Source organism: Podarcis muralis, chromosome 5, assembly GCF_964188315.1.
Source record: "Podarcis muralis chromosome 5, rPodMur119.hap1.1, whole genome shotgun sequence".
Classification (NCBI taxonomy): Eukaryota; Metazoa; Chordata; class Lepidosauria; order Squamata; family Lacertidae; genus Podarcis; species Podarcis muralis.
The window spans coordinates 9,214,774-9,236,267 of record NC_135659.1 but is presented as its reverse complement, the minus strand read 5'-3'; the positions used below and the strand labels follow the sequence as shown (position 1 = coordinate 9,236,267).

Sequence of the window (21,494 nt, the reverse complement as noted above, 5' to 3'; positions counted from 1 at the left end):
GGTCCAGGGGGTCACGAAGAGGCGGACACGACTGAACGACTAGACAACAACAACAAAGTCATATCAATGGTGTGACTACAATTAATAGAATCGATGATTTCACTCCATCAGATGTTTGCATCTCAATCCGAAGTTATGTTTTTCATCACATACATTGTTGTTGTTTTCCTGGTCCAGAATCAACACACATTATAATTCCTGGGGCGCTCTCCTTGATTAGTTGGCACAGCACCTCACTCTGACCATAGTTTTAGACTAGGCAGTCTAACACCTTGATGAGATGAAGTAAGATAGACAATATACCTCCCCCAATGGGGGGTGGCTGACAGAAAATCCCCCAGCACTAGGTACAAATGTATTCAATGAGCGCAGCGGACAGGTACACGGTTGGCAGTGTATTGAATTTTGTGAGTGGAGAACTATAGATGCGAACAGCACAAGCGGTTTACAAGTGTGAAAGATGAAAAGGCAAGAAATGCAAAAGCTGGAATGGAGGGCTGCGGACAGGAAACGCAGTACAGATCCTTCTTTCCTGCCCTCTTCCCTGATCTGCCTCCCAGGCCCAGAGCAGGATAAATCACTGGCCTTACCTCCTTTCCTGAGGGGCAGTAGATAGGATGTTATGGCTTGCTCGGAGTGGGTTCGTCCTGGCCTTCATGCGAGCTCTCTGCAGCAGTTGCTTGGCCTGTTCATGCCTGGGACTCAGCTCCAGCTCCTGGTTGGGAACAAAGGCCCTGCAGGCAAAGCAGCAGGGAGCAAGGAAGCAGCGGAGGATTAGGAAAAAAATAACAAGGATTAAGAGTGGTTTAACAGTGACGGTGGCAGCAGTGTGGTGGGGAGACAACACACTCATGGAGGCTGGGTTTAGGTCCCCTGCAGCTGCCTGAGTTCACACTAGGTGGCATCTTTTAGGTCAAGATATAGCCAGCTTGGTAGCATCCATCTCAAAACTGATTTCTAGACATGCAGCCAGGATGAAAAGCTGCAGGGAGGTCAAAGCATTTAAGGATGAAATTTGTACATTCCAGACTAAAAGAAGCCGTTCAATTACATATGACAGCAAGTAAAAAGATGTACTTGGTAGTTCCTTAAAAATTGCGCCCCATCCCCACCGAAGAGAGTCCCAAGCAGTCTTGAATGCACATTTTTAAAAGAATTGGGAGGCTCTGCACTACCCAAAACACTGGAGTGGAAGACTATACATTGTTAAAAACCAAGAAACACAGAGATTGATGATGATGAGATAGATAGATAGCTCTCTAGCACATATGATGTCAAAGGCATCCTGCAGGTGTCCACAACTGGCAAATTCACATCTTCTGAATACAGCACTAGTTGTGTTGCCAGGGGCCAGCTCTGGTCTTTCAAGCACACCTGCCCAAATAAACCTGAAGAACTGAGTTTCCCCACAGATCAGGGCAAGACTAAGAAGCCAACATTCATATAATTGGCAATAGGTCTTCTCTACGAAATTGCTTCCACATTCCCAAAAGATGTCACTTCAAGACTCAAGGAGACACTCTGGTTTAAAGAAAAGGGCCAAGGATCTTCTCACTTCAGGAAGTAATCTCACCCACTCCCACAAAAAAAGCAAGGGAGCACACTCTACATGCCTAGATGAGATGTTTTCTTTTAATTGTTCCCCTGAAAAGGGTATTGTGTTGCTCGATAAATACTGACTTGTACCAGTCTTTATTTATTTAATGAACAGCTTCCCACGAGGTGTCCCAAAGTGATTTATAACACAATAAAAACCATACAGAGAATAATTACAGATACAGAAAAAGCATAAATGATGGGTTTGTTCTTAAACAGATATTAGTATTCTGCCCTTCCTTCAAGAACTCAGAGTGGTGTCCATGGGTTTCTTTCAATCTGCCTTATCTTTGTAACATCCTTGGATAGCAGACGTAAGCAGAGAAGCAGTGGCTGACTCAATTTGGAGCAAATGATTCAGCAGAGGAAACACAGCCCAGAATAACTAAGGAGATAGTACAAGAATACTTGGCTAGTCTAGATGTATTCAAGTCTCCAGGGCCAGATGAACTGCATCCAAGAGTATTAAAAGAACTGGCAGATGTGATTTCAGAACCACTGGCAGTCATCTTTGAGAATTCCTGGAGAACAGGCGAAGTCCCGGCAGACTGGAGGAGGGCAAATGTTGTCCCTATTTTCAAAAAGGGGAAAAGAGAGGACCCAAATAATTACCGCCCAGTCAGTCTGACATCAATACTAGGGAAGATTCTGGAGCAGATCATTAAGCAAACAGTCTGTGAGCACCTAGAAAGGAATGCTGTGATCACCAATAGTCAGCATGGATTTCTGAAAAATAAGTCATGTCAGACTAACCTGATCTCGTTTTTTGACAGAATTACAAGCCTGGTAGATGAAGGGAACGCAGTGGATGTAGTCTACCTTGATTTCAGCAAGGCATTTGACAAGGTGCCCCATGATATTCTTGTAAAGAAGCTGGTAAAATGCGGTCTTGACTATGCTACCACTCAGTGGATTTGTAACTGGCTGACTGACCGAACCCAAAGGGTGCTCATCAATGGTTCCTCTTCATCCTGGAGAAGAGTGACTAGTGGGGTGCCACAGGGTTCTGTCCTGGGCCCGGTCTTATTCAACATCTTTATCAACGACTTGGATGATGGACTCAAGGGCATCCTGATCAAATTTGCAGATGACACCAAACTGGGAGGGGTGGCTAACACCCCAGAGGACAGGATCACACTTCAAAACGACCTTGACAGATTAGAGAACTGGGCCAAAACAAACAAGATGAATTTTAACAGGGAGAAATGTAAAGTATTGCACTTGGGCAAAAAAAATGAGAGGCACAAATACAAGATGGGTGACACCTGGCTTGAGAGCAGCACATGTGAAAAGGATCTAGGAGTCTTGGTTGACCACAAACTTGACATGAGCCAACAGTGTGACGCGGCAGCTAAAAAAGCCAATGCAATTCTGGGCCTCATCAATAGGAGTATAGCATCTAGATCAAGGGAAGTAATAGTGCCACTGTATTCTGCTCTGGTCAGACCTCACCTGGAGTACTGTGTCCAGTTCTGGGCACCACAGTTCAAGAAGGACACTGACAAACTGGAACGTGTCCAGAGGAGGGCAACCAAAATGGTCAAAGGCCTGGAAATGATGCCTTATGAGGAACGGCTAAGGGAGCTGGGCATGTTTAGCCTGGAGAAGAGGAGGTTAAGGGGTGATATGATAGCCATGTTCAAATATATAAAAGGATGTCACATAGAGGAGGGAGAAAGGCTGTTTTCTGCTGCTCCAGAGAAGCGGACACGGAGCAATGGATCCAAACTACAAGAAAGAAGATTCCACCTAAACATTAGGAAGAACTTCCTGACAGTAAGAGCTGTTCGACAGTGGAATTTGCTGCCACGGAGTGTGGTGGAGTCTCCTTCTTTGGAGGTCTTTAAGCAGAGGCTTGACAACCATATGTCAGGAGTGCTCTGATGGTGTTTCCTGCTTGGCAGGGGGTTGGACTCGATGGCCCTTGTGGTCTCTTCCAACTCTATGATTCTATGATTCTATGATTCAATATTAACAGTGAGCTTCAAGGAAGGACTGAGCAATATAGATATACAACCCTACTCACCCTGACTAGGGAGTAAGCACCGTCAAATTTACTTCTGAGTTAACATCACCAGATGGGTTAAGAAGCTGCTTTATATTCAGTTAGATTCTTGGTCCATGTAGCTCAGGACTGTCTATATCAGTGTTCACCTTTTTTTCAAACCCAGGACTCGCCATTAGAATGAGCATGCATTTGGGGACCAATTTCTTAATTTTTAAAAATGATACAGTGCTGCTGTTGGGACACACCTTATATCAGGCAGTGACCCACCAGCTGAAGACCAATGGTCCACTGCAGAGCCTTCCAAACTTTTCACATTGATGACACACTTTTTAGACATGCATCATTTAGCAACACAGTAATGGGGGGGGGGGATGTAAAGGACCCCTGGACTGTTAAGTCCAGTCAAAGGCAACTATGGAGTTGCAGTGCTCATCTCGCTTTCAGGCCAAGGGAGTGGCCATTTGTCCACAGCTTTCTGGGTTATGTGGCCAGCAGGACTCAACTGCTTCTGGCGCAACGGGACACCGTGTCAAGTGCCAGAGCACATGGAAATGCTATTAACCTTCCCGCCGCAGCGGCACCTATTTATCTACTTGCACTGGTGTGCTTTTGAACTGCTAGGTTGGCAGAGGCTGGGACAGAGCAACGGGAGCTCACCCCGTTGCGGGGATTCGAACCACCGACCTTCTGATCGGCAAGCCCAAGATGCTGAAACCGACCCCTTTCCAGCCCTGGGAGGAGCGCAGGGAGCGTTTGCACAACAAACCTACACTATAGCTGGCACACTAACGTGTTGAGACACACAGTTTAGAAAGCTCTGGTCTACTGACTGACAGCATCTCTCCAGCATGTCGGATCTGATTCTCTCCCAGTCCTGCTTCTTTCAGACATATCTGGAGATTCCAGGGATTGAACCTGGGATGATGTTATGGGTTTGGGGGGAGGGCTAGAATTAATCAAGGTTTGGTTAAATTTTGCCAAATGTGCAACACCCCTGGATTTACTTATGCTAACAAGCTAAGCCAGCTCAGGTAGATGGGCCATTAGCAGGGGACAAAGGCCACTGGTGGCCTGTCCAGGAAACCACCAGAGGTTTAGGGTTTCAACTTTGAATGGCACAGGTTGTTGGGAGGTCCTTGGAGTTGGTTAGCAATGGGGAGGAGGAAGAGGGTCAGCGCTCCACATGAGCTAGGGATGGCAGGCTGGAACAAAGAGACCCAGAGGGTGGCTTTTTGCAGTCCTTTCATCCAAAGCTGCCCTTAAGGCAGAAACCAGACCTCATAGGATGTGAATAGCCGGCAATCCCTCCATCTAGGTGCAGGTTGTATCTATGTATAAATTAAACCACATATCATCAAGACACCACAGTCTCTGCTGTGCCTCGTGGTCTCCAAAGGGAGCACAGACCCTGGTAAGGGCACCTGCAACCCCTGGAATCTTGCGCCGCTTGGGGATCCTGGGGTGGCGTGGAACAATCTCACGCCTGCAACGCAGCTACTCTGAGAAACAACTCTTCCTCTAAAGCCTGTGCTGGATCTGCTGGTACCACCCTCTAACGCTGTGCTGAGTCCAAAGCCGCCCACCCCCTCCATGCATCGCTGCTGGTGCACCAAACATCGGCCTGCAATGGTTTTCTTTATCCCTTCCCGTCTTCTAAGCACTGCAACACTAGAAAAGGAAAGGGTTGTGAGGGTGGGGGGGTCCACCATCTTAAAGCTTTCACTGTTTCACCATGTGACCCATTTCTCTCTGCACAATCAACATGCCTATCGCTCAAACCCTTCCCCTATTGGTCTTCACCCTAATCTTCGTGATTATTTTAATCCGCTCACAGACTCACTTCAGCTGGCCTGAGCTTAACTCTTTCACTGCAGCCTGCACACCTCGCGACGCACACACGGAGGCTCGCATCTTGCTCTGCTGAGGTTTTTCGGAAGGAGCAGCAGCACAATGAAGCCGACTGCTGTTTTACAGAGAAAACACTCCCCCAATGACGAGCAGAAGCCCCTTGTGTAATTTCAGTTCAAAATTTCCCAGATGTTTTGCCCGGGGGGCGGTAATGTTATTTTCAGCAACAAACCAACCACGATGGCCTTTAAGCAAACCACTCTCTCGTCGCATCCATAGTGTAATTTGAAGCAGCGGTTCCCAAAGTGCGGTCTGTGGATTTGTGGTTGAAGATGGGAGATGGAATATCCATATGTTCGCACTGACTTTTAATTGTATTTTTATTTCTTCCTTCGTATTTTACTGCATTACAATTTGAATTCTAGAAAATACAATATATAAGAAATGAAAGAAGCTATAAAAATGCTATTAAAAATCGTACGCCATCTAGCATGGCGTATTGCAATTGCTGCAACAGGCAGAAAAATCATTAAGTGGTCTGCAATGACCCTCATCAATATTCAAGCAGTCTGCGGGGTAGGGATTAGAACCAATCATTTAAAGCACATCTTTTTCCTAAAAGAATCTGGGGAACCGCAGATTAAATGGGAACACAAACAGCTGCAAACATGCAGTCAACTCCAGTGTGAAGTCCCAAGTTAGAAATGGCTATAAGCATTTTTGGATTGTGTCTCCTTGCCTTCGCAGGGGAATGAGGATACTGAAATCTTACCGGTAGCCTTCAGAATCCTGTAACGAAACTCCAGAATCCCAGTCTACATCATTTGCCAGAATCTCTGTAGACACAGGACAAGAGAAGTGCATGTTATTATTGTGTATACTTTAGCCACATGAAATGCAGCATGGTTTGTGTGAAAAGACACATCTTATACCGAGAAAAGGCTATTTATATTCAGTGTTCCTCACCCCAAAGATTTGGGCCCGGTGTCCCAATTCTGCACCACCCAAGCATCCTGCTCTAGGCTCTGTACAAACTTGTAAGCCTACATACCTGGTCTGCTTTTTGGGTGGGAGAAAGTAATGGGCTCTTTGTATTCTTTAGGTCCCTTTGTATATTTCTGGCTGCCTGATCTGACTGCAAGACATGGCATACATATATAGTAATTATTCCATGGGCGATAAATGTCATTGAGAAACTGCTCCTGGCCTCTCAAATCTAATGACTGTTGCACTCCGAAGACCAGAGGCCTAACTCATTTACGCACATATATGCTTGGGCTTGCAAATCCTATTAATAGTCTTGGCTCCTACTGCCCTGGGACCTCAATGTCCCTGATTATTATGGGACTTGTCCCTCCCTCCCGTTGCCAGCCAGCAGCCAAAACCTGAAGGCTCCTCTTGCCAGTGCAAAGAAAATACCAGCAGCAACTGAGGAACGCTGGGACTTACGTTCTTGAGAGAGTATGTGCTTACTATTAGCCCCAGGAAGTTGGTTCCCATTGGCGCCAGAGGAAGCTTCCTTCTTGGGGCTAACAGTAGCAGAGAAGGGGACATTTTTGCTGGGATATTGCGGGGGGGAGAGGTTAAACCTATTCAGCCCCCTCTCACATGCCGTTGTTGTGACAAAAATCTTAGCCCATCCCCACAATTCCCTTTTTTTAAGACCAAAGGCAAAGGGATCTGTGGCATCAACATGGACTAGGGGCCGTCATATGGATTGCAGGGTGTAGAGAATGGAAGAACAGCATAAGATGGGACATGGTGGGGTGGTTGCGTCTCCTGAGGATCAAACCAAGACGTTTGGGGGAGGAAAAAGCGAGGATCAAGTGGAGAGGGAGGTGGAAATTCAGTTCTGGCGGGTCCCCCCCCCTTTTTGCAATACCGTATTTTTCGCTCTATAAGACGCACCAGACCACAAGACGCACCTCGTTTTTGGAGGAGGAAAACAAGAAACAAAATATTCTGAATCTCAGAAGCCAGAACAGCAAGAGGGATCGCTGGGCAGTGAAAGCAGCAATCCCTCTTGCTGTTCTGGCTTCTGGGATAGCTGCGCAGCCTGCATTTGCTCCATAAGACGCACACACATTTCACCTTACTTTTTAGGAGGGAAACAGTGGGTCTTATACAGCAAAAAAATATGGTACTTTCTGAACTCTCACAGTATTTCTCCCCACTACTACCCATCCAAGTTGCAAATCCTGTTCGGTTTCTGAAAACCTCTTCACCCTGCTTCCACATACCGTTACTGGGCCCATCTCTCCCACGGCCTGGGCCATCCTTCTTGTGATGACGCAGAGTATGCAGCTCCCGCAAGGAATGGCTATTAAACTGCGTCGCGCTCAACATTTCCTGCAGCATCGACCGGTTCCTCTCCACTCTCTCTGCCAGGGACAGGGTGCTGGCATTGCTTCCGCCGCTGCAGAGACTGTCCCAGCTCTCGGTTCGCCAAAGGCGGCCGGTTGTTCCCGCCCCACAGGCGTCATCTTTGTGGAGAAAAGGACCGCTTTCGAAATCCATACCATGAACCAGGTGCTCTTCTCTGCCGTTTGCATCCTCAAAATATTTCTGGTTGAAGGAAAGGTCCTTTAAGGAGCTGGCCCCACAGAGGCCATTCTGCGATGCCCTTTTTGCATTTCCTGACGAGCCCCTTTTATCCATCCTGTCGCTTCCTGGAAGCCTCTGGAATGCCTCGGGTGAGCTCCAGCCCATGCCTGCAGGCTCTTCTGCCGCCTTAGACCCCTTCAGAGGTTCAAAGTCGTCAACAAGCAGGCTTGTACGTACTGCCCCTTGAGATCCCTCCTGCTTGAGACGTGGGTAGTCAGTGCTGTCCAGCAGCACATCTGTCAGGTAGGTGCGGATCTGGGCCTGAGGTTCCACCACAGCATCCTGAGGAGCAGGCTCCGTCAGCGGCTTCCCTTTCCGGGCCTTGGCCTTTTTGGGAGAAGCCCGCTCCTGGGGTGCTGCCTCCGCCTGCCTGTGGACGGCACTCCTCTTCTCTTTCAGAGCTTTAACTTTGGACTCCAGAACAGAAGTGCCCTTGCTTGAATCCCGCAGCAGCCCCAGTGGAACCCAGGATGGCCCGTTGAGACAATGCTCCCCTGTATCATCAATGTTCTCGGGGGGCTGTTTCGCTCTAGGAATATTTCTGACACATTGCTTCAAGGTGTTCAGCGTCCTTCTCTTTTCAGTAGCGAAATTCCCTTCCATGCTCCCACTTCCAGGTGGTGAGGTACCTTTTTCGTGGGGGAAACAATAACAGACGTTTCAATACGATTGCTGGGCAAGAGAACATTGTCTGAAGGGCCTTACCAGGGGGCAGGGTTGGCTAAAAGAGGACAGGGCCCCTGCACCTTTAATAGTTGTCTAGAATTGGGAATTATCAAAGGTGCAATACCTCTGTTCTCTTTTGCATCTGGCCAACCTAAGAGGGACCCAGATAGAGGGTTTCATGCTCTGCATTCAAATATCCATAATTATTCAAGATAATCAAAATTCTGCACAAAATAAATCCTGCCTAAATTGTACAAATTTACGTATTTCGTTGATTTTACTCCATTTATTCTGTTCTCTCCAACCTCGGGGACAGAAAAGCAGCACAGTGAGAATTAAAGGCCCACTCTGTAGTCACTCCCAGGGTCATATTTACTACATACCCAAATCATAATCCAGATTTTCTGCCGAGAAAAGCAGAATCTTACAGTCTACATGCATTATGTAAATAGAGCAAACAGCAATTTAACATAATTTAGTCTTCAGTTTTATTATTTTGCCTAATATATTCTGGTTTTGCTGGGTCATATGAAAGTGCAAGGAGTTTTGCAGGGCACCTGCTCATAGCCACCTGGTCATTTATTCAGCCAGCACTAAGCAGCCATTCTTTGAAGCATATATCTATTAGCAGCTGAAAGAAACTTCCTTGTTTTGCAAATGAAAGCAGAGAACCTCAGAAAGGCCCATTCTGCATCCCATACCACATTTCATGGCTGGAATCTTAAATGCATTTACCTTGGAGCAAGTCTCATTGAATTCAATGGGCCTTAATTCCAAGTAGGACCACACTGCACGGTTTTACTGCATGCCTGCAGAATCACAACACACACAATCCTGATTGTTTTGCACCTCATTCAGACCCACACTTGATTCCTGAGATTTCGCAAAGTGATTCGCACACAGTATGAACTCTACCCAGAAACTTCCTTTTTTTAAAAAGCAAAGAGAGTCTTTGGAAGAAAAGATATTCCAAGCAATAGCAAAAATTTGGTGCCCCTCCTTAATTTTGGCAAAATCATGGGATAGAGAAGGCCCTACTATATCATAACTAGTAGCTGTCACAGTGAGCTTAGTACAACTGTTGGCTTTCCAGATGTAAGGAATTCACAGAATAATTTTCCATGTTCCATCACATAGAAATAACAGATAGTGCAGATCTCTCTACTAGAGAGAGATCTCTCTCTCTTTCTCTAGTCAGAACTCTCTGATTCGGAGAATGGCTCACAGCAAAATCATAACACAGTAAGTAGGAGAAAGAGTAATTTGGGGTCTTGCTGAGTTACTTTTCTTGTTCTTCAGGAGTGGTGCTTTGGGGCACAATTAACCCCCCCAAAAGCAACTCACCCCTTCGTAGGGTCTCATCAACACTGGAGTTTAATGTGGATTTAGAAACATCTTGTGTCTCCTTTTTTGTCACATCTACAAAACATCCTCCTCATCCATGCGGCAATCCACACTTTCCACCTGCTATATTTGGATTTCCTCAATCCATGGATAATCTGGCCAGCAAATAAAACGGTACTACACAACTTGCAGTTTTGATGCTACAGCACTGAGGGAGGGGGCAAAACAGGGCTGCAGGGTCACATTCTCAGCTGCACCCCTCCCAGTTATCAACTTCCACAGCCATCTCCAACAAAGCTATCTCAACAATGTCCACAGCATGCTTTAAACATCTGAAATATACTCCAGCTTGGAAAAAGGTTTGCAAAGGAGGGGGCCATGGAATTAAGAGCTTCTTTTCCCGCTTGCTGCTCTACTGGGTTGTTGCAGCGGCGACAAGCAGGCAAGCATGAAAAAGGAGCGAGCACTGTGCCCATGGCAACAGGCACGTTCATGCCGCTCTTTTCAAAGGCATGGAAAAGAACAGTTTCCTTATTACTTTTGCACCGTCCCACTGCCTATTATGCACAATTTGGATTTAGAACAGGGCAACACGGTTTAACGGAGAATGTGTCAGAAGCCAATGCAAGCTGTGTGTAGCTATCCTCGTTTTCAAAGCAGAGGAAACCATGGCCATGTTCATGCATCGCTACAAACCATGGTTTCTGCACCGCACAAAAAAATGACGCGATTGGCTGGGGGGCGTTCTGAAACACTTAATAGCTGCCCCCGGACTGGCTCAGGGACACTAATCACAGCAAACCGGGAGGGAAAGAACGAGAGTTCTTCCAAGAAACCACCCCTGCAATGAAAAATGCAAGACGATGGTGCTACACACCATGGATGCTCCACATTTGCCATCCTGTCCTCCTGCCACACCAATGTGGCACACCGCACCCTTTGAGAGCCACTGCTGTAGAAAGAGAAACAAGACCGAGCTCTTGGTTTCAAACCAACTTCATTTGAGGTTCGGGACCCATCAACTTGCCCTGCTGAACCACCATCTCGCTTGCACACAACCAAATTCTTGAGCCAGCAGCTGTTGCCTCACTTTCTCCATCCGAGCCCCAGCCTCATTTGTAACTGCCACAGTAGGAAGCTTCTGCTTGCGCATGCATTCAAGTCTAGGGAGCGCAAAGCCCACAAAAGCATCAGAAATAACTACAGTACAGTCATACCTCATATTGCGTTTGCTTCAGCGTTTTCAGGTTGCATCCTGCGGCGACCCGGAAGTATCGGAAAGGGTTACTTCTGGGTTTCGCCGCTTGCGCATGCGCAGACACACAAAATGACATCACGCGCATGCGCAGAAGCAGCGAATCATGACACATGCAGACGTGGGTTGCTTTCTGCTCACGTGTGAACGGGCCTCTGGAACGGGCCACTGTACCATGGTAGGAAACCTCTACCCACGCATGCACTGAAGTCAGCAAGCAAGCCTAGGGAGCGCATGGCCCGCAAGAGCATCATTTGTAACTGCCACGGTAGGAAGCTATTACTTGTGCATGCATTCAAGTCTAGGGAGCGCAAAGCCCACAAGAGCATCATTTCTAACTACAGTACCATGGTAGGAAACCTCTACTCACGCATGCATTGAACTCAGCAAGCAAGCCTGGGGAGCGCATGGCCCGCAAGAGCATCATTTGTAACTGCCACGGTAGGAAGCTTCTACCTGCGCATGCATTCAAGTCTAGGGAGCGCAAAGCCCACAAGAGCATCATTTCTAACTACAGTACCATGGTAGGAAACCTCTACTCACACATGCATTGAAGTCAGCAAGCAAGCCTAGGGAGCGCATGGCCCGCAAGAGCATCATTTGTAACTGCCACGGAAGGAAGCTTCTACTTGCGCATGCATTCAAGTCTAGGGAGCGCAAAGCCCACAAGAGCATCATTTCTAACTACAGTACCATGGTAGGAAACCTCTACCCACGCATGCATTGAAGTCAGCAAGCAAGCCTGGAGAGCGCATGGCCCGCAAGAGCATCATTTGTAACTGCCACAGTAGGAAGCTTCTACTTGCGCATGCATTCAAGTCCAGGGAGCACAAAGCCCACAAGAGCATCATTTCTAACTACAGTACCATGGCAGGAAACCTCTACTCACGCATGCATTGAAGTCAGCAAGCAAGCCTAGGGAGTGCATGGCCCGCAACAGCATCATTTGTAACTGCCACGGTAGGAAGCTTCTACTTGCGCATGCATTCAAGTCCAGGGAGCGCAAAGCCCACAAGAGCATCATTTCTAACTACAGTACCATGGCAGGAAACCTCTACTCACGCATGCATTGAAGTCAGCAAGCAAGCCTAGGGAGCGCATGGCCCGCAAGAGCATCATTTGTAACTGCCACGGTAGGAAGCTTCTACTTGCGCATGCATTCAAGTCCAGGGAGCACAAAGCCCACAAGAGCATCATTTCTAACTACAGTACCATGGCAGGAAACCTCTACTCACGCATGCATTGAACTCAGCAAGCAAGCCTGGGGAGCGCATGGCCCGCAAGAGCATCATTTGTAACTGCCACGGTAGGAAGCTTCTACCTGCGCATGCATTCAAGTCTAGGGAGCGCAAAGCCCACAAGAGCATCATTTCTAACTACAGTACCATGGTAGGAAACCTCTACTCACACATGCATTGAAGTCAGCAAGCAAGCCTAGGGAGCGCATGGCCCGCAAGAGCATCATTTGTAACTGCCACGGAAGGAAGCTTCTACTTGCGCATGCATTCAAGTCTAGGGAGCGCAAAGCCCACAAGAGCATCATTTCTAACTACAGTACCATGGTAGGAAACCTCTACCCACGCATGCATTGAAGTCAGCAAGCAAGCCTGGAGAGCGCATGGCCCGCAAGAGCATCATTTGTAACTGCCACAGTAGGAAGCTTCTACTTGCGCATGCATTCAAGTCCAGGGAGCACAAAGCCCACAAGAGCATCATTTCTAACTACAGTACCATGGCAGGAAACCTCTACTCACGCATGCATTGAAGTCAGCAAGCAAGCCTAGGGAGCGCATGGCCCGCAAGAGCATCATTTGTAACTGCCACGGTAGGAAGCTTCTACTTGCGCATGCATTCAAGTCCAGGGAGCGCAAAGCCCACAAGAGCACCCCCTGGAATTTGCACTCCAAAGAGACAGACGGAGAAGATTTGTGCTCACCAGGCCTTCTCCGGCCGGCTGCCCTTCACTTTCCTTGACGGGGAAATGGGCACAGCTGCAGCCTGCGCAACTGAGTCCGGGGCTTGCAGCCCTGCGAAGGCATTCTCCCCAAATCCATCCAAGACCCGAGAGATAGTTTTGCACCGACTGGATCCAGCAGAAGACCTGAAAGGACGGAGCAGCCGCTCAGAAAGGCAAAAGGGACTTTTCTTGAGCTCTTGGCATCCCCTGAAGAAAACCAGGAGCCTCTTCTCACTTCACTCACCACCTCATGCGCCAATGAGAAAAGATGCCAATACATGCATATATATATATATATATAGCACACACTTAGGGAGCAGGGGTGCCCAAAGAAGATGCACGTATAAATATCCTTTTACATACACACATATATCTAAAAAAGCACACGCTTAGGAAACGAGGGCGCCCCCCAAAAAAGCAGGGCCTCAAGATGTAGGGAGGAGCACTCGGCCTCTTTCCCCAGCCAGGCAAAGCCCCCTGCGCCCTTGGGACCTGAGAGCGGCATGCCGGGGAACGCGAGCCCGGCGCTCCCGCTCACGACTAGGCCGCGGCGCCAGGCCTCGCCGGTCTTGACTGGGCCGGCAGGGAGGCCGAGGCTCTGGCGAGGCGGCTGAGGGGGGCGAAGCTGGAAAGGCCGCTGCTCGCTCCTGAAACCCCGGAGAAGGGAGGGAGAGAGGGATGGCGGAGGAGGAGGAGGAGGAGGAGGGAGGAAGCGGGCTGGCTCTGGCTCTCTCTCAGCGGCCGCTGGCTGCCCTTCAGGAATGCGCCCTTCTCTCTCTCAGGGAGATGATGGCTGGAGTTGGAAAAGACCTCGGAGGTTGGGGGCGACGAGGCAGGAGGCGAAGGGGGGGGGGAGCTGAAAAAGAATTATTATTATTATTATTATTATTATTATTATTATTATTATTATGCGAAGTCCGCTCTGAAGAGAAGGGGGGAGGCTGAAAAAGAATTATTATTAGTATTACTAATTATTATTGCTGTGACTACACTGCCCTTTATCTAAAGCTCCCCAGGGAAAGAACTGCCCCGAGACCTCCAGTTATAGGGCGGTATATAAATTCAATAAATAATAATGATGGGATGCTTCTGTCTCAAACAAAAGTGGTCCTAAAAAGATGGGCGACGGCAATCTCAGGATACCACCAAAGAGAACAGCTGGCTATTTAACTTTATCTGATCAACTGCGTTGCACATAACTCGGTTCTGCCCCCCCCCCCCCAACAAAATCCTGTCTACACCCATGGTAAAGAAGAATGTTTTCTCCTTGCACCTATAGCTATGTAATGGTAGTGCCAGGTGAGTCTCTCCATATTTATACACTCCGAGTTTTGCTTTGAGCCGAAGTTCAGGGCTCTGCAAGGATGCGGCCTGCAGCTTTTGCATTTGTTCGTAGGACTGAGCTTCTTAAAAAAGCGACATCATTCCAAAACATACAGAGGCACAGCTCTCTTGTTCTCTCTCTGGCTATTATTATTATTATTTATTACATTTGTATACCACCCTTCATCCAAAGCTCTCAGAGCAGTTCGGGGGTGGGGGTGGGGAATACAAGATAAAGGCAAAAGCGAAAGAATCCAAAGACGCTCTTCTTTTGGACGTTTTCATAAGATGTGTAAGAGCTTTGAAACTGCTTTGAAAGGGATAAGCTCGAAAGCAATTTGAGATGCTTAAGATAAAATGTTAAAATTATTTACAAAAGAAGATGCTACCCTTCCATTCAAAGAGATGCTCAAGCTAGTGTACGATCTAAATCCTGCTAAACAATAAAAAAATTAAAAGGCGGTGGCAGCAAATAAAAGAGGCGGCAGATAAAAGACTTCCATGAACAAGGCAAGGGAATGAAAAAGAACAGATGGGCAGGTTAAGCGCCTGCCTGTAATGTTTTTGCACAGCAGCAACAGGCTGTCAGAAGGGGCAAAAGAGGCCTCCCAGTCTCTTGACAAGGAGTTCCACAGTCCATTCTTCTCAAGTAATGGTGAGTACTGGCCCCATTGGCAAAGCTGGAGGAGCCAGGAGAGAAATAGACTGAGCAAGAAAACAGTGGAGGGGGGTGTCCATGGGATTGGGGGGGGGCAGAAAAAGCAGGGCGCCCAGCATGTATGTGGAGCCAGAGCCTCCGCCCAGTATACCTGAAGAGGCGTCTCCACCCCCATCATTCTGCCCGGACGCTGAGGTCCAGCGCCGAGAGCCTTCTGGCGGTTCCCTCATTGTGAGAAGCAAAGCTACAGGGAACCAGGCAGAGGGCCTTCTCGGTGGTGGCACCTGCCCTGTGGAACGCCCACCCATCAGATGTCAAAGAGATAAACAACTACCTAACATTTAGAAGACGTGTCAAGGCTGTTCAGGGAAGTTTTTAATGTGTGACACTTTAATGTATTTTTAATCTTTGTTGGAAGCCGCCCAGAGTGGCTAGGGAAACCCAGCAAGATGGGCAGGGTACAAATATATTATTATTATAAATGACAGGCAGAGCCAACTGTAAGTTTTGTCCCCATTTTCCTGAGTTCTACAGCACATCACTGAGCCCGAGAAGGAGGAAGCTGATTGGCAGGGCAGGGCACCAATTGCCCTAATGGACCAGCCTCCGCTGGTAGAAAGAGGTGGATCAATGGCAGCCTGGAGGCAACTGGAAGATCAGGAGAAGAGTTTAGAGTATGAAGAGGAATGGGCAGAGCCTGTCATGTGGCAGGTTGAACTTGGCAGAACCAGAGCCTGCAGAGTCCAGAGTTGACTGGCCCGTCGGAGACCAGTATTGGCTACAAGGGGTAGAACAGTGCTCCTGACATGCCTTGCAACCCTGCAAAGTTAACAGCTCTCTTCCAAAATTGCTTCCCCCTCTCAGCTGCTGTCTGCAAGCAAGGAACAAAAGCACTGCTAAGGCTACAATTGGATGTGGAAGGAAGGGCCTTTATTTAAAGCACTTGCTGTAGAAAGAGAAAGATGAAAGCCTGCTTGCCAGGATAATCTTCCCTGCATCTACGTTCTGGTACGTCCTGAACCTAGTGAGGCTTAAGGCATAAAATCCACGTTAAAATTTGCTAGTTTTCTGGACCAGTAACTCAGACTTTGAATCCAAAGACTGCCATGTGGGGTCAAGAGTCTTTTCTTTATTTCTTCCAGGGAATTCATATTGATCTCTTGTTTAAATATTTCCCTAGTTGCGTCCTAAACAGCCCAATTTCCCTTGTGCACAATAAGAAGAGCAAGGCAGACAAAGCAGCATTTTGTGTTCTCTCCTGTCCAGAGATCTGACCACCCTTTATGTGCCACTGCAGAACTACAAAATGTAATAAGTAATGCTGGAGGTTTTTCTAGTTCAACTGGGATAATAAGAAATGTACCTTAAGCTATAGGTGCAGCTGTAGCCTAGGAGCCTTATGGATGCACCCAGAATACGCAGTGGCCTCGTGTTGCTACAAAGGCTGCAAACAATAAGTTCACATAGCTTTGTGTGTGACTGAAGCTCCTTGTGTGGGTTATCTTGTAATTTTCCAGACCCCCTGTTTGGTAAGACACGTAGCAAGCATATATGGAGGCTGGGTGAGGCTGAGAAATGTTTAGTCTCATAGAATAGGAAGGGACCCCTTAATCCAACCACCTGCTCTATGCTGAATGCATCTCCTGTACCCCAGACAGATGGCCATCCGTCCTCTGCTTAAACGCAAGGAAGAGTCTACCATCTCCCAGTCAGTCCAGTGCTGAACATCTGTTACCATTTGGAAGGCTATCCTAACACTTAGCTGGAACCAGCTTGTCTTCAGTATGGTTCTAGTCCTGATTTCTAGAGCGACAGGGAAAACAAGTCTGCTCCATCTTCTGTGTGATAGCCCTGCAGATTGTCTCCCCTTAATCTTCTCCAGTCCTACCTCTCCTATTTCCACCATTCATAGAACATTGGTTTCCAAACCCCTTATCATTCTGGTTGCCCTCTTCTGGACATCCTTGACTTTGTCAGTGTCCTTTCTAAAATGTGGCACTCGGGGCTTTAGATGTGGCCCAGCCACCACAGAACATAGCGTAACTATTGCTTTGCCTGATCTTGGAATTACGCTTGTGTTAACGAAACGTAAGACTGCCCCTCTATGATCATCACTGCTGGTTCACAAGCTGATCCATGGAGGCTCCTAAATACTTTTCACATGTACTGCTTCCAAGCCAGGTTTCTTTCCCCAATTCCACCTCACCTATTAATTTTTTGTTACATTTATCCCTGCTGAATTTCATCTTGTTGGTTTTGGCTCAATAGTTCAGGTTGTTGAGATGGTTTGGAATCTTTTGTTCTTGATGCGATTCTTCCCAGCGTTGTGTCAACTGAAAATTTGATAAGCAGCCCCCTGACAAATCCCAAAATAGTGCCTTCCAGAGATTTTTGTGGACTACAATTCCCATCATCCTCAGCTATAGAGATGGTGGAAGCTGTATTCCACAAAACTGGGCGGGGGGGCGGAGCGGCGGCATTATATTGACTAACCAATATTTTCTCTTCTCACAACAGGCTAACTGGTTTGAAATGACTCACACTATTTTAATGGATCTTGGGAGAAAAGCAATGACAAGCCTAGACAGCATCTTAAAAAGCAGAGACATCACCTTGCCAACAAAGGTCCGTATAGTTAAACCTATGGTTTTCCCAGTAGTGATGTATGGAAGTGAGAGCTGGACCATAAAGAAGGCTGGTCACCAAAGAATTGATGCTTTTGAATTATGGTGCTGGAGGAGACTCTTGAGAGTCCCATGGACTGCAAGAAGATCAAACCTATCCATTCTGAAGGCAATCAACCCTGAGTGCTCACTGGAAGAACAGATCCTGAAGCTGAGGCTCCAATACTTTGGCCACCTCATGAGAAGAGAAAACTCCCTGGAAAAGACCCTGATGTTGGGAAAGATGGAGGGCACAAGGAGAAGGGGACGACAGAGGACGAGATGGTTGGATGGTGTTCTCGAAGCTACCAGCATGAGTTTGACCAAACTGTGGGAGGCAGTGGAAGACAGGAGTGCCTGGCGTGCTCTGGTCCAGGGGGTCACGAAGAGTCGGACGCGACTAAACGACTAAACAACAACAACAAATTTTAATGGAAGTGCAGAATCATTAAGGAGGTGGGCTCATCCTGTCGGTAGATTTTTGGCTCATAGAACCACTTAAATCAGAGGTAGAGTTTATTTCATCACTGATCCTATACTCTGCTTAAGGAAGAAGTTTCCATCTCTAATTCCTATAACTATGTAAGCTGCCCCTTTGGTTCCTTTTGCCTCCTCGGAGCCATCCTTTCCAGGTAACCAAAGATGAGCCCTGTCAAGACTTTCAAACTCTCAGAACATCTTTCTTGTAAGAACTCTGCACATGCTCTGAAGCCTAAGACTACAGTACTTGGTCTGTCAAGGTTCCCCCATTCTCCTAGCGAATCCTCCAAAAAAAGGACCGGTCTAGAATGGCTCTCCCCACACCTTGCCAAATCCATCCAAGCTTCCTACCTCCCTGAATGGTGATTGTTTATCTAGCACCTTCCATGTGCATGGTGGTTTACTGAGTACAATAAGACAGTTCCCTGCCTGAAGGAGCTTACAGTCTAAACTCCAGCACAGGAGAAATAGAGGCAAAGGAAGGTAAAGAATACATGGTTGTTGCAGGTGCTTAGGCTTATTTACGCACCAGGCTAAATAAGCAAGATTCAGACCCAATGCCCTCCAGATTCATAGCTCAGCTTCTTAGCCACTGTATTACACCAGCTCTCAAACCAATTTAAACTGGCTTCTGATGTCGTAACCACTGTTATTGTCCTACAACAGCCACCCTCCTTCACCATTGGCTGTGCTGGCCAGGGCTGATGGGATTTGTAATAATAAAATAATTATTATTAGTGCCACAGAGCAACAGCACCACATTTACTGCTCCCTCGTTAGCATATAAAAACAGCAGACAACCGCCCGTATATCAGTAAATTGCTTGCAAGTGTGGTTTTTCTTAAAGTGATCCTGCTGTCTTCATTCTGATTCTGGTTAGAACACTCTTACTTTGGGGGTGTCAAATGGGTTAGAGCACATTCTCTTTTTCTAACTCCCAATACAGCTGCCGAAGAGTAACACTGAAGATGGCCAAGACGTCATCTGGTGCGAAGGATGCATACATTGGATGGTGACGGATGGGTTTTGTTTCACAGTGCAAACGTGTTTTAAGCATAAGATAACCAAAGATACAGCAGGCCATCAAAGGAAGTTTTTTTTAAAAAAAAGAATTATTACCCTATGATGAAAAACCAGGCGGCTTTATTACACCAGTGTGTGGTGATGTAGAAGAGATTTTGAACTGCAGTACCGCACAGAAAATGCCAATCCAAGGTTTTTGTGCACCTCTAAATTTTGAGCTTGTTATCCTTTGGGATCAATAGAACAATAGCTGCCTATAAGCATTAAAACGCTGCTCACACAAATGCCCCAGGTTACACTTACACACACGCACACACACACACACACACACACACACACACACACACACCCTTTCCTTGCTTTCCCAAATGTATAGTTTTGTCTTTAGCTTTGTTTCGGATCAGCAAACCGCCGTGGATGTTTTAAAGAAGCAATTCTTACCTGAATATTGATCATGCAGCCATTCCAGTTAAACCCAGCAGCCGGTAAGTTGACCGGAACGGGGAATGGGAAGCAAAGGGCCAAGAGACTTTCCCTAAATGAAAAGGAATCCTCCGCTCTTCATTCTTGCTGTGTCCATAGCTGCAGGGCATCTGTCCCAAGTCGCTGATTTAAGCTGCAGCTTTTGATATTCATGATTGGTTTCATAATCCCGATCAAAAAAGGGAAATCGCTAGGATTATGAAATTGTTTTAATCCACCCCTGCCCCATCCATGGCTGTTGACTTCAGCATCACCTTTGTTGTCGTCTTTAAGTGCTCGCCTAAACAGAAACGCCTTTATAGAAGTCCTGGTAAAGTGTACTAGAAACGCAAGGCCTGTTTTTTTTTCTTTCCTTTCCTCCCCCCCCCCCCCTTTCCCCCCTTTTCTTTTTTTTGGCTAACCGCTGTAGCAGCAGAATGGAATGTTTCAATTTCCGGTATACTCTGCCCATTTTGCAAATCTCATCAGGCTAAAGAAAACCAAGGGCTGATTTGTCGCTGGAGTTAGCACAGAGACTATTTTCGACAGAGGACATGTGCGACCGGCTAATGGGGAAGATTACAACCATGTTCAGAGGAGTTGTCGCTGTGTAATTTAAAGCTGGCATGGATAAGATGGTTAGTTAGACGTCCTAATTTTTGCTGCTGCTGTTGCTGTTTGAATAAAGCAAGCATTTGGTCTTGCAATACGTGCACTGTGACTTTATGCAGCACTGAAACATACTAAAGGGAAAAGGGCAATTATCTCCATAGGCACATCCACACACACAAGCCTTCTGGTGAATGTTATTATCCTTCTCAACCCCTTTTATCAGAATAAGGGGTAGCACCACACCGTCCACAACTTTCAGAATTTTATGATTTGGCATCCACAGTGTTTCATCTACACCAGCGGGCCATTCATATGACTGAGTGTGCCTATTTTATTCATGCCTAGAACCACCACTTTCTCCATGCCTCCTACGTACGGCTTGTTGTTTTATTTTTATTTTTATTATTTATATACTGCCCTATACCCGGAGGTCTCAGGGCTGTTCACAGAATAAAATTGAAATACAAAACCACAAAATACATAATCAAAATAAAAGCAATAACCCTCCACCCCCCCCCCAAAAAAAACACATTTTAAAAGAGCATAGGATCCTCACATTTAAAGTAACAAACCTGGACAAGAGCCACTCATTGGAAAGACCATGATTTCAGAAATGTCTGTAGCAATATTTACTGGCAACCAAATTGGCTGGGTGCCCTTCTGATAACAAAGACAAAAATAGATTTGAAATAAGAGGGGGGGGGGGAGAAATTAGCTTTGGTTGTTGAGCAGATGTAATACTAGTGCTTCATGTTCTGCAAGGGAAAGACCTGTATCTAATGTTGCAAACGAGTCCTCTTTGCGGAGTTCCATCTTCCTTCTTCTTGGCGCTGTTTCTACCACTGATGCGCTTCCACCAGAACGTTGTTTGTCCATCCCAGGGCCACCACACCATGGCTTTCTGGCTCACTCAGCCTCTTGGTCAGAGTCTGTATATCTGTCAGGGTCTGGAAGGATGCTTGGATCAAACTCATCATCACTTTCACTGCATCTTA

General features: G+C 47.0%; 1 protein-coding gene and 1 long non-coding RNA gene across 5 annotated transcripts in view; one reads left to right on the top strand and one right to left on the bottom strand.

Moving 5' to 3' along the window:
• The window catches only part of KIAA1614 (KIAA1614 ortholog), a 40,563-nt gene extending 20,294 nt beyond the window's left edge, over positions 1–20,269 (bottom strand). The window contains exons 1-6 of one of the 4 annotated variants that reach the window (XM_028732421.2): positions 19,867–20,269; positions 13,258–13,422; positions 7,693–8,685; positions 6,504–6,587; positions 6,225–6,288; positions 591–734 (exon numbers count right to left, since the gene is read on the bottom strand). In XM_028732421.2, coding sequence (XP_028588254.2) covers positions 591–734; positions 6,225–6,288; positions 6,504–6,587; positions 7,693–8,659 — 1,259 coding nt within the window. In that variant the 5' untranslated portion in view covers positions 8,660–8,685; positions 13,258–13,422; positions 19,867–20,269. Of the gene's footprint in view, positions 1–590; positions 735–6,224; positions 6,289–6,503; positions 6,588–7,692; positions 8,686–13,257; positions 13,556–19,866 lie in introns of those variants that run through there. The other 3 variants (XM_028732422.2, XM_028732420.2, XM_028732423.2) reach the window with 3 other exon arrangements.
• On the top strand, positions 13,980–19,498 carry LOC114598590 (uncharacterized). Its single transcript, XR_013392841.1, has 3 exons — positions 13,980–16,267; positions 17,777–18,378; positions 19,349–19,498. It is a non-coding gene; the product is annotated as an uncharacterized LOC114598590 (long non-coding RNA).
• Positions 20,270–21,494: the final 1,225 nt, after the last annotated feature.